The sequence below is a fragment of the Saccopteryx leptura genome, chromosome 2 (genome assembly GCF_036850995.1).
Source record: "Saccopteryx leptura isolate mSacLep1 chromosome 2, mSacLep1_pri_phased_curated, whole genome shotgun sequence".
NCBI classification, from domain to species: Eukaryota; Metazoa; Chordata; class Mammalia; order Chiroptera; family Emballonuridae; genus Saccopteryx; species Saccopteryx leptura.
Window position 1 is genome coordinate 381,329,912 of NC_089504.1, and position 13,272 is coordinate 381,343,183.

A 13,272-nucleotide genomic window follows, 5' to 3' on the forward strand; every position below is an offset into this window, starting at 1 on the left:
AGCATGGGCCTGAGTACACATGCAGGGAAGGACCAGTTAGAGCACTTTCAGTCCTTCTCACCTGTGTTCTTAGCACCTGCTGTTTTTAGCCCACTCTGTGTAATTTTCTGGAGTCCTCTGTTGAAGATGAAGATGGGAGTAATTAGGGTTTGTCCTGTCTGGGCTATGGAAGAAGAATAATTTGCAGGCTTTTCTTTTCAGGCCTCTGTGAGTACACCCCCACTGCTGGGTTTGGTTACTTCAGAGCTGTATAGAGTACCATGGGGCTTGTCTTGGGAACCCTTGGAATGAAAGCGCAGAGCAAGGATGAATTTCTTGTGTGTTTTGGGACAGCTTTGAGCACACTGCAGTACTCCAGGAATGCGGTCAGCAGCTACTTGGCTGAACTTGACCTGGCTCTTGGATCTGGGCCTGGAGGTGACCGAGGAGCTCAGGACCAGGCTGGAGCTGCTGGCATTGCCTATTATGGTAGCCTTTGTTGTTTTGGAATTCAGTAAGTACTGGAGAGAAAATAACCTGTGGTGTAGTGTGATTTTCAAATTTTCCTAGGTTTCTACTTGCTCCCTGAGACAAAATAGGGTGTTTGTACCTGCTTTTAGTGGCTTTGCACAGCTGTGTCCCCCACTACCATGTAACGACCAATAAGAAGGCAAGCACATTTCCCCTAGTCTTTTCGAAGCTCATGCTTGATCTGACTGTAAGAGTGTGGCTTTCCAGAGATGAGGGAAGCTGGGTACTGCCTGCAGCCAATGCTGACCATTGCCTTTTGGGTGTCAGCAATTGATTTTCTACATTTGGATGGCAGCCCTGGCAGGATTTTTAACTCCTAGATTAGCCACTACCCACATTTGCGACCTTTCCCAGGGACAGAGCACGGTTGACTAAGATGCCTTTTGTCATCCTTGCAATAGCCCTTAAAGCTATATCAGCAATTGCTGATGCTCAGTTCATTGTCAGGCAGTCTAATTTGTCACTGAACAAATATTACTGACGTACTACTCACCAGGCCAGTGCTACAAGCTGAAAATGTGGTAATGAACTTTGACAGCAATTGACATGGCACTCTGAGCCTGGAAACAGACCAGGGAGCTAGACAAATGCCCTCTGGCACAGGCCTCAGGATTACTTCCACAGTCTGCTGGGTTTTGAGTTGTTGTGTTGCCTTGCCAGTCTCGTCTACCCAGCTAGCCATCTAGCTTCTTGGGCTGCTCATGTGGGCTGGGGTTCTTACTGGACACTGTGGGGACTCCCAAGAGCTAGTTACCATAGCCCTTTCCCCTGGAGAGTCCGGACTGAACATCTAGTTGAACATAGGGCATGGGTCATGGAAGAGGGTCAGCAAAGGAGATGCCGAGAAGGCCGACTCTCCATGGCTTTTTTTTTTTTTTTTTTTTTCATTTTTAGAGAGGAGGGGGAGAAAGAGAGAGAGAGAGAGAGAGAAGGGGGAGGAGCAGGAAGCATCAACTCCCATATGTGCCTTGACCAGGCAAGCCAGGGTTTTGAACCGGCAACCTCAGTGTTTCCAGGTTGACTCTTTATCCACTGCACCACCACAGGTCAGGCTTCTCCATGGCTTTTGATGCAGCACAAATGTATGGGGGCAAAGTTTTTTGGTAGCAGAAGCATGATGAAGGAAGTAGTATGTTGCAGCCAGCCACTGGTTCTACCCAGCTCTCAGACAAAAAAGCCAGGCTGATTCATGGATATGGAGCTGGCTATATGTATACAGCCCCTGTGACTCAGAGCTGTTATAATGAATAGTGTTTACAAACATACATTCCCAGAAGGTGTCAGGCTCTTATCCACTGGACCTCTGTGTATATACCCAGGTGACCATGGACTCAATTGTTCTAGTAACAGAATGCTTTGTCCTGTTTTTAATGTCACTTGGAGAGTCTTCCAGCAGTATATACTTTAAAAGTTAGACCATTCCACCCTTATTTACAAGTAATTTATTGGTATTGTATTACTTTTGCGTAGAATCAGTGATTAGGTATATTATTTGAATAACCAATATTTTAAAAATTTGAGTCTGCTGCTATGCTTTAATGAATAAAAGCCAAGGCTGATGTTATATGTTTTATTTTTTGTTTCCAGGCAAGCCAATTTTTTCAGTTGATATTCACCCTGACGGGACCAAGTTCGCAACTGGAGGACAAGGTATGTTCACAGAATAATGGGAAAACTCACAGCCCTGCCACCTAGCTCTGCTTCTGCTGGTTACCTACTGAGCTGTAGAGAGAATATTTGCTGTTTTCACTACGGATGTGACTCAGTTTAAGTCTAAACAAATCATATCAAAATCCTTTTTTGGCACTAGAATGTGCTCTCATAGATATTTTGGTAGCAGGTTTAATTTTCCAATTCCTATCTATTGGGTTAATATTAAAATCAATTTGCATGTCCAAGCCCAAGCTTACTGAATGTGGAGAGTGGCAGGCGGTCCCATGGACAAAGCCACAGCCCCAAAGGCAAAGGCTCTTGGTCTTCCTCTTGGTTCTGTCAGTGTTCTCTCCTCTGAAAAGGGGGAGGAGATTAACCTCCAGAGTTGCTCTTGTAGTTATTAGGCCCATTCTCTGGGCTCAAAGAAATTCAGCTGGGTTAGAGGGCAAGTACAAATGTGCAGACCATTTGAAAATATGATCCATGGTATTGTCAGGGTGTTTTAGCCAGTGTCTGCTGCAGTATTGCATTAACAACTCTGTTTGGAAAAACAAAGTCACTTTTTTCTTTTTCTATTTATTTATTTATTTATTTTTAAATTTTAGAAAGATTGGAAGGGAGAGAGAAAGAAAGAGACGTTGAACCATTGCTCCACTTATTCCTGATGTCATTGGTTGACCCTTGTCTGTGCCCAACTAGGAGATTGACCCCACAACCCTGGCATAGCAGGACAAGACCCTTAGCCAACTGAGATACCTGGCCAGAGCCAAGATAAAGTTACTTTTAAGGCCAAGACACCAATATGTGTATATATGGTCACACAAAGCAGCTTCACCCCAGAGCAGGGTCTCCCTCTGGCTGAGGCCCCCCTGGATAGGACATGAAAGTACCTATGTGAGTCAGGGTCCTCAGGCCAGGTGCTGCAGGGCAGGTGGTCTGCAGACTTCCTACTGCAGGGGCTTGCTGGAAAACCTTGATGTCCTTCCGGCATGCTGCAGGCTGTACCCAAGAGGTACCCATTGTTGTCATCTAGCACCACTGGACTTAGCTGAGGTGACAGGGTTTTCTCCTCATCCACAAGAAGAGGCACACCTTCCTGACTTCTTAGCACAGTAAGCTCTAGGAGAGCTAATAAGGAATATTCCCTAATAAGGGAATATTTTTACATTGGCCAAGAGGTAATTAATTGCAAGCATACCTTATAATAATTTTGACATATCCATTTATTTCCCGGTATTTATTGGTTTTATATCCTCTATAACAGAATGTTAAATGAGGAGCTGGACTTTTGTTAGTTATCAGTAATAGAAATCTTAGAGAAATCATTTCTAAAATGCATAGATACATGTTTTAGCCCAATACTACATCAGCTTTTGACTACAAGGACCCTGAATGCCCTCTTTTGATTGATTTCTCATCTGTAGATGTTGGCAAAGGGCAGGTAAAGTAATGAGCACCTTTTCCAGTATTTAAGGCACATTTCAGACTTGGATCTCAAAGCGTCCAGTCAGCTATGAGAACAGCTATGGACTCCAGGCAGCGCCTGTAAAGGGAGGGAAGCCTTGGCAGAGATGGTACTTGATTGCTGGGGAGCCCATGCATAGAACCGAAAGAGTGCTGGGACATGGGCTTTTCCAGCCTCTTTATTTACAGATGAAGGTCCTGGGTCCTGGACAGGAATAAGGACCTTCCAGGGGCCCGTGGGGAATCTGTGTTAGAGGCCAGACCAGGGCTTGGTCCTTAACCTGATTCTAGTCCAGAGTTATTTTCATAAAGTCAAGTTGGCCTTGGCATAGTACTAAATCCACACTTTTTAAATCCCCATCAGCACCTGTTGTTCTTCTTTTTTTTTTCTTTTTTCTTCATCTTTTCTGTAACATTAGTAGTTTAATTTTAGTCTCCTCCAATCTAGTCAGTTATGATTTATGAAAGCTAAGTAAGGGCTGTGTCTCATAGTTAATAGTCTCCTCCTTGTACATTGAGTTATTTCTGCCCCTTTGTTCCAGGACAGGATTCTGGGAAGGTTGTGATCTGGAATATGTCTCCAGTCCTCCAGGAGGATGACGAGAAGGATGAAAATATTCCCAAGATGCTTTGCCAGATGGACAATCACTTAGGTATTACAGAGTGGCCCTTTGCAGGCTTTTCGTGTTGGCAGAGTGCCCAAGGTTAGCACATGTGTTTGTAATTAGAAAGATAAGGCCCCGTGCGGCGGTAACTCCCCTCGGCCTGCTGTCTGAAGGCACAGATGTTGGCTACACACCTGGGTGAGTTATTCGGCAGAAGACTCGGCCCGCCCACAGAACCATCTTTGGACAGTCTGCAGGTACCTCTGGTGATTTCCTGCTCATGAGTCGTTACTGCCTGATTCCATGGGGCTTTGGGGCCAGCCACCCGGAAGCAGTAGGGTTCTGGGGAAGGGTATGTAAAAGACAATTTACCAAGTATCTCAGATTACCACTGTGTCACTCAGAGGCCCTCTGCCAGGACCCTTTTGTATGCTGGACCGTGTTGTGGTTTTCTTTCCTGTGTTAGTGCCTTAGTCTTCTGCCCCTGAGCATCAGAGTAACTATATCTGGCTCTGGTTTCCAACCTGGTTGCTTCTCCTGAGATGCTCCATTAACAGATACATCTCCTTTCTCTGCTCTATGTTCTTGTTCTCCCAACACGTCTCGGCATCCTCCAACTTGGAGCCCAAGTCACTCACAGGCTGTGTGTGGGCCACAACTTGGATAGTGTCCCTCCTATTGTAGGGCTCCTAAAGGCTCCAGCCCAACAGGGGGCCTAAGAGGGTTTTTGTTGGTCTTAGTTTATGAGTGCAGGATTAGTCAACATGCAGTGCTAACAAGTTTGGAAAATCTGATTTTAATTGCTGACAGTGAAATGAAGTCAGAGTCTTATACTTTTGAAGCGGATCCCCTAAAAGTTCTGGAGAAGGCATCTTTGCCTATTTATTTAGCACATGCCTTCCAGTCAAGTTATCTCTATTCAGAAATACATCTCATCATTAGACAGCTCTTTTTAAATAATGAGATTTAGGTATTTACCAGTTTTCATGGAAATGAGCCACCTCCTAGTGACTCTTTCATCCAGCACTAACATTTTTCGGGTTATGTAGCCTTTCTTCTCCAGACTCTGTTCTGGTAATTTGTTATTCAGCACAAGTAGGTTAGTACTTGAACTGAATTGTTCTTCTAGGGCTCTCACACAATAGATGCCTTGAATAGATTAGCTAGATTAGATTTTGTAAACCCTTTGCATCTTGCCAAACTCTGCATAAAACAAATGGGCATGACTATTGGATTTTCATCACCCTATTTTTTTTTCTTCCCAGCATGTGTGAACTGTGTGCGGTGGTCAAACAGTGGGATGTATTTAGCTTCTGGGGGAGATGACAAACTGATTATGGTGTGGAAGCGGGCTACGTAAGCATCATTTTCCTTTCTTCACATTTTATTTTTAGAAGCTTCTTTGCTGGTCTTTATCAATCACTTTCTCTACCCTAGCACTGAAGTCCCCAAAGTCCCAACTTCATAAGGAGCAGGAAGCACACATAAGCCAGCAGCAACTGGGCCTGACCAGGGAGTTGGGAGGCTACCCACCTCCTTGGCAACCTGCTCAGCTGTCCCTTGCAGGGCTGCAGGGTTTCTACCTGAAAAGGAACGGTGCATCTCCTCCAGTGCTGACATTAGTAGCTTCGTTTGTTTCATTCTTCAAATGAAATTTCCCAACATACAATGTGGTTGAAAGTCAGGATGCTGTGATGGAATCTGGGGCAGGGGACCCAGAGCCTGCCCTCTCAGCCATTCGCCTCATTTTGTCAGCCTCATCCCGGCTTCTAAGGACTCCCCACTTGAGACCCCTTTCTCTGCACCAGTAACGAACTAACCATCACTGGGAATACTTTTTCTCTACAGCTAGGCAGTCAGTCAGGATGGGTCCTGGGACTCTTCCCTAACCAGCTCCCCTGGTGACTCGAGCCAGTCAAGCTGGGGACTCAGACCTACCCCACTGTTCAGCCATAGTAGCCCTATGCTCACTCAGCTGCCTCAGAAAGCCCTTTCTGTGGATTTATGAAGAATTCCACTGGAGTGAAGGCTGTTAACAGAGGCTCTGCACACTGTTGGGAGAGGCACCACCTCAATGAGAGCCCATGTGACTGCATGAGTGGCAGGAGCCAGTGCCCTGGTTTGAGTGCTTTCTCTGACTTAGGTGTTAAGGCAGAGGCCTTCAGTTCGTTACAAGAGGGCTTGAAAAATACAGTTGATTTTCCTGCTTTAGCCAACATAATACTTAGTATATAGTTGGAACACTGAAAAAATATAAAAGAAAAAAATCACAATCCCACTACCTAAAGAAGGCCATGGTTAATATTTCTGTATTTTTTATGTGTGTCTTTCTGATTCATTTTTCATGCCTACATGCATTTTTTTCATTACATTGTGATACATTATATACACTGCCCTGTCGCCTGCTTCTTTCATATAATTACACACTATGAATATTTTCTCTTGCATTAGGTGGTCTTTTACCACAAGCTTTGTGATGACTGTGTAGTATTTTATAAAGTACAGGTAATTTACCTGTTAGCTCCTGCTGTTCAACAATTCAGTACTCTCTAGCTATTGTCTGTTTTTGCTTTGTTCTGTCTGCCATTATAAGCCATGCTGCAGTGAGCATCTCCGTGCAGTGCCCAGAGCATTCCTGGTGCCTTTCTGACTCCTCTTTCACACAGGTACATCGGCCCCAGCACTGTCTTTGGCTCCAGTGGTAAGCTTGCCAACGTGGAGCAGTGGCGATGTGTCTCCATCCTCCGAAGTCATTCAGGCGGTGAGTGGGGTTGCCTTTTGGGGTGGGCAGCCCCAGCAGCTGTCTGAGACCATCAGCAGCACCTCCACGGCCCCTGTGGACTACTTGGTCCTTAGAGCAACCCTGTGTCTGGGTCATCCCTCCCTATCACCATCTGTCGCACCCTACCTGTCCCTCAAGGTCTGTGCAGTCACCATCCCCACTCCTGCCCTCATGGGGTATATGTTTATATCTTTAATGTAGAACTCCCCACGTTCTGCTGTTTATCCTGGTGAACTGAATCACTACCTTCATCAGTGGATCACTAAGTCCGTAAGCGCACTTTATTTATTCCACAGAAACTAGAACATGGCCCATTGAAAATTTTTTTACTTACCTCAAGTATGTTTGCAAAGTATAAATAGACATGGAATAGAAAGACACATTTTACTAATTTGGGCTGAAGAGGAGGATCAGTCAGTCAATAGCAGTCTAAAATCATGTGCTATACACTTGGTTAGGTGCCAGGAACACCAGAGGGAATACAACTTAGTCTTACCACAGAAAGCCTGTGATCTAGCCCAGGAATGGCCTGAAGGGTTTCCCAGATGGGAGGGTAGCAGAAGTGAGAAAGATTTGCTGTGAATGATGAGTTGGCAGCAGCTCACCACAGTTGGGTCTTGATATACAGGCAGGTAGCAGCATGGAAAGGGGCTGGCTGAGTGTAGAGCAAACAGGTCACGGAGGGCTCATGCTCCCTATTAATGAGGGTATCATTTGTTGTGGAAGAGACAAGGAGCCATTAAAAGCTGTAAAGCCGAAGAAGGAGATCATTCTTATAGCTATGAGGAAAAGGAGATGTTTCAGTGGTTCACATGAAACTTCAAGGGCCTGAACTAGGCCCAAGGTAACTGGTATAGAGAGGAAGAAGCTGGTTTGGGAAATTCTTAGGACAGAGCAAAGAGGGGAATAAGGGAGATTCATAGATGGTGTCTTACTACCCAGTGGTATCCTGTACTGAGACCATGAGAACAGTAGGTTTATGGAGATGGAAACCAATCCAATGTGGGATATTCTGGGTTGGGGGTGGGGGCAGTATGTCAGGAGACTCTTGGAATTGAGCCTGGAGCTCTAGGGGAAGATAAGAGCATTTAGAAGGCACCAACTGTAATCCATTGGCAGTATGTGCTCAGAAACTATTCTGCAGAGGTGAACAAACCTCTTGATGACCAGGTTGAGTCTAAATTTGTGAAAGCTTGACAGCATTGTGTTAGTGTTGATAACAGTAAAAAATATATGCAGTGATACCTTGACACACGAGCACTTGAAATCAGGAGCAATTCGAGAGATGAGCAGTCACTCACGGGATTTTTTACTCTAAGTCACGAGCAGATATTTGACTCACGAGCTTTCACCAACTTCCACTAGAATGTCTGCCAAACATTCTGAAAGGGAGGAAGAAACTAATTTCCATGGAAAGGGTTTTGTTGAAACAGGCTCTAAGTGGAAGCAAGGAAAGTATGGCAAAAAAGCCAAAAGTCAATGAAGAAAATGATGATGATTAAGCAAAGTAGAAAAACAGCAATTAAGTTTAGCGATAAAGTTTCATATCATACATAGTGTGTAAGTTAAATTTTTTTTTTTTTTTTTTTTTTTTTTTTTTTCATTTTTCTGAAGCTGGAAACGGGGAGAGACAGTCAGACAGACTCCCGCATGCGCCCGACCGGGATCCACCCGGCACGCCCACCATGGGGCGACGCTCTGCCCACCAGAGGGCGATGCTCTGCCCATCCTGGGTGTCGCCATATTGCGACCAGAGCCACTCTAGTGCCTGAGGCAGAGGCCACAGAGCCATCCCCAGCGCCCGGGCCATCTTTGCTCCAATGGAGCCTTGGCTGCGGGAGGGGAAGAGAGAGACAGAGAGGAAAGTGCGGCGGAGGGGTGGAGAAGCAAATGGGCGCTTCTCCTGTGTGCCCTGGCCGGGAATCGAACCCGGGTCCTCCGCACACTAGGCCGACGCTCTACCGCTGAGCCAACCGGCCAGGGCGTGTAAGTTAAATTTTGCAATTAAATGTAGCGTTAAGTGTGTAGAGAGTAAGTTATGTTAAGTGATAGCGCACAAAATGAAAACCTTCTCCACCAGTCTCCTCCCCCTCCGCCAGCATCTTCGCCTGACCTTGAAGGTAAATACACTTCATAAACCAGTTTATTTCTTTACATTCTCTCTTATTATGAGTGTGTGTGTGTGTGTATGTATGTGTTATTTATAAAGTACATTTTCTTATTTAAAAGCATATAAAACAAAAGATTCGTGTGGTTTTTGGGGGCTGGAACAGATTAATTGCATTCCCATTCATTTAAATGGGGAAATTCTATTTGACACACAAGCAAATTGAGTCATGAGCTCAACCATGAAACAAATTAAACTCGTGTGTCAAGGCACCACTATAATTTTACTGTTCACAGCTACTTATAATAGAGTCCACTTGGGTTTCTGGAACTTGGGTACATATGTCTGTGAGGGTATACAAGTGGTGGGGGAGCCTCAGTGAGAACATTTATGGGGCTCCTAACCTGAGATTCAGGCCGACTCATAACCTTGACTTCCCTCCTGTCCTAGTACCCCAGGGTTCTCCTTTACCAGGCAGGTAGGGTTGCCCACCTTCAACAGGGGTACCTGCCACTTATTCAGTAGTCCTAGTAGTAGGTGTGGTTGGAACCATTTAAGAAGAAAAAATTAATGAAAAAGAAATAAGTGAATGAAAAGCACTGAGTCTTTGAAAGCAAAGGATGAAAAATGTATACTTGGCATATTTAATCAGAGGGTAGGAAAGAAAACCCTGAGAAGTAAAAGGTCTGGAAAAACATTTAACCCTAGAGGAAGAATGTCATCAAAGAGATCAAAATGTAATGTTTGTATTAAACTAAAATACAAAACAATACTAAAAAGTATAATTTTTTAAAAAATACAAGTTTTCAAAATTGATAACATAAGTTTAGGAAAAACTGAACAAAATAGTAACCAGTCAAGAAGTTGGAAGCTATCTTCAGAAATGGTTCCTTATCCTAAGTCATTTTTTGATGCATTGCTTTAAACTTTTAAGAATAATTACTGTGAAACATAGAAATACTTTTTTTTTTTTTTTTTACAGAGACAGAGTGAGTCAGAGAGAGGGATAGACAGGGACAGACAGACAGGAACAGAGAGAGATGAGAAGCATCAATCATTAGTTTTTCATTGTGCGTTGCAACACCTTAGTTGTTCATTGATTGCTTTCTCATATGTGCCTTGACCGTGGGCCTTCAGCAGACCGAGTAACCCCTTGCTGGAGCCAGCGACCTTGGGTTCAAGCTGGTGGGCTTTTGCTCAAACCAGATGAGCCCGTGCTCAAGTTGGTGACCTCGGGGTCTCGAACCTGGGTCCTCTGCATCCCAGTCCAACGCTCTATCCACTGCGCCACTGCTTGGTCAGGCAAAATACTTTTTTTTTAAAGAAAGCTATACCCCGGCCCTGGCCGGTTGGCTCAGCGGTAGAGTCGGCCTAGCGTGCGGAGGACCCGGGTTCGACTCCCGGCCAGGGCACATAGGAGAAGCTCCCATTTGCTTCTCCACCCCTCCGCCGCGCCTTCCTCTCTGTCTCTCTCTCTCTTCCCCTCCCGCAGCCAAGGCTCCATCGGAGCAAAGATGGCCCGGGCGCTGGGGATGGCTCTGTGGCCTCTGCCCCAGGCGCTAGAGTGGCTCTGGTCACAACATGGCGACGCCCAGGATGGGCAGAGCATCGCCCCTGGTGGGCGTGCCGGGTGGATCCCGGTCGGGCGCATGCAGGAGTCTGTCTGACAATCTCTCCCCGTTTCCAGCTTCAGAAAAATGCAAAAAAATAAAAAAAAGAAAGAAAGCTATACCCCTATTTCCAAACTTAGTAAAATAACAGTGAAATGAAAGCATAGACAAATATGAGTAAAGATAGAAAAGTCAGAAATGGAATACTCACAGATTTGATAACATTTGAATACTAACTCATTTTGACTAAATATGATTTATAGTGAAAGAACTTGGTGTAAAGGAAATCTATTAATATAACAGCATACTAGGAGGTTAAATGAGAAAAAACATCAAGTCATCTGAAGAGGTATTCTGAAAGGAATATTAGATAACTCAGCATCAGTTCCTAATAAAAATGGTTTTTTAAAAATGGCCATAGAAAGTTATTTCCTTAACATGATAAAGTTCTCTTTTTCAAACCAATGGCAAATATTACATTTCACAGTTGAGCCTTGTTCCCATTTATATTGAGAAAAGACAAAGATGGGTGCTCTCATTTAATTTGTTACTTTGGAATTTCTGCAATACAATGAAACAAATCAGGAGGAGGTAGACATACTGGAAAATAAGACAAGAATGAAATGATATGAGTATTCTATATCAAGAAAACCCAAAGGAATAAAGCTCTTAGAACTTATAAAGCATTTTTCAATGCACTTGGGCCTAATTAAAATGAGTTATTGAACTGGCCTCATATAAGATTTTATTTATTTATTTTTTAGTGAGAGGGGTAAGGGGGAGAGATGAGAAGCATTAACTTGTAGTTGCATCACTTTAGTTGTTCATGGATTGCTTTCTCATATGTGCCTTGACCAGGGGGCTCCAGCTGAGCCACAGACCCCTTGCTCAAGCCAGTGACCAGAAAATTTTTAATTAACTGTATTTATCTTTCACTAGTAATAGCCTATTGAATATCTAATGGTAAAAGAAGAACTCTCACACAGTGGGATAAAAAATTATAAATATTCAAGAAGTATATGAGATCTCTAAGACTTAAACCACAAACTTTTGTTTGAGAGATAAAAACTGACCACCTCATAAATTGAAAGACTAAAATAAAGACTTTTTTCTCAAATTAATATTATAATCTATTTAACACACTATTGAGCACCTTGTGTGTTCCAGGTGCTACTCTTATTTCAGGGAGTTTACATTCTTGTCAGAGACAGTTAATAAACTAGTCATGTAAAAAACTTAAAAGATAAGCATCAGGGAGCAAATTGAGCCCATAGGGTGCCATTTCACCCAGGGTTCTAAAGAAGGACCTTGCTGAGAAGATGCCGTCTAAGGGGTGATCAGATGGAGGTGAGGGGACAACTGTGTGGTCTTCGAAAGAGCTTCCCGGGCAGAAGGAACAGCCAGGGCAACAGCCCTGGAGTGTAGACATATGCTTAGTGTGTTTAGGGAAGCACAAGAACTAGGGTAGAGAGGGTGAAAGGGGTGGGGAGCATGGGTTATGGTGAGGCCTCTTCTCTGAGTGAGACAGGAAGGCTAAGTAAGGTTCTGAGCAGAAGAGTGGGGAGGCCTTTGGCAGCTGTATGAAATTCATATTTCAGGGGACTTAAAGGGCAGCACTTGGGAGCTGCTGACAGTCTACGTGAGAGACCATGGCAGGTTTGGACCTAGGTCATAACGGTAGAAGTCAGGAAGTCAGGGAAAGGGATCAGATGCAAATTTCCCGATTGGGTATGGGGTGTAAGATAAGCCAAGGAATCAAGATGGGACCAGAATGTGGCCTAAACAGTGGAAAACATGCAGTTATCATTACTTGAGATGGGTGGTATGCGGGTGGGACAAAAATGTTTCCTGGGGGAAATGTTTAGGATTTGGGTTTTGAGCATGTTGTTCACCTTGCCTAGCAGCAGTGTAAAGTAGACGTGCTGTGTAGGCATTTGGATTTGTGAGTTGAGTCAGGGTAGAAGTGGAAATGGGAACAGAGACCAAGGATAAAGTTGGAGTTTGAGGTGATGAAGAACCAGCAAAAGAGGTCGAGACACAGAGGCTACTTAAGATAGTGGAAAGAGCGTTTGAAGAAGGGAGTGAACAGCATGTTCACATTGCCTGAGGTCAAGTGAGAACTGAGGACTGACCATTGAACTTAACAGCATGGAGGCCCCAGGTGGCCTTGGCAAGTATAGTTCGTGTTAGGGGAGCTGGATGAAAGCCTAATTGGAGGAGTTCAAGAAAGACCAAGGGCCCTGGCCGGTTGGCTCAGTGGTAGAGCGTCAGCCTGGCGCACGGGAGTCCCAGGTTCGATTCCCGGCCAGGGCACACAGGAGAAGCGCCCATCTGCTTCTCCACCCCTCCCCCTCTTCCTCTCTGTCTCTCTCTTCCCCTCCCGCAGCCAAGGCTCCATTGGAGCAAAGTTTGCCCAGGCGCTGAGGATGGCTCTGTGGCCTCTGCCTCAGGCGCTAGAATGGCTCTGATTACGGCAGAGCATCGCCCCCTGGTGGGTGTGCCGGGTGGATCCGGGTCGGGCACATGCGGGAGTCTGTTTGC

At 44.8% G+C, this 13,272-nt stretch overlaps 1 protein-coding gene and 1 non-coding gene across 4 annotated transcripts in view; one reads left to right on the forward strand and one right to left on the reverse strand.

The window, feature by feature from the left end:
* Window positions 1-342: 342 nt before the first annotated feature.
* Window positions 343-13,272, forward strand: part of HIRA (histone cell cycle regulator) — a 67,754-nt gene continuing 54,824 nt past the window's right edge. The window contains exons 1-5 of one of the 3 annotated variants that reach the window (XM_066365372.1): window positions 343-493; window positions 2,098-2,160; window positions 4,170-4,280; window positions 5,498-5,588; window positions 6,899-6,993. In XM_066365372.1, the coding sequence (XP_066221469.1) occupies window positions 361-493; window positions 2,098-2,160; window positions 4,170-4,280; window positions 5,498-5,588; window positions 6,899-6,993 (493 nt within the window). In that variant the 5' untranslated portion in view covers window positions 343-360. Of the gene's footprint in view, window positions 494-2,097; window positions 2,161-4,169; window positions 4,281-4,305; window positions 4,490-5,497; window positions 5,589-6,898; window positions 6,994-7,215; window positions 7,285-13,272 lie in introns of those variants that run through there. The other 2 variants (XM_066365374.1, XM_066365373.1) reach the window with 2 other exon arrangements.
* Window positions 8,923-8,998, reverse strand: TRNAT-AGU (transfer RNA threonine (anticodon AGU)). The gene has a single exon. It is a non-coding gene; the product is annotated as a tRNA-Thr (tRNA).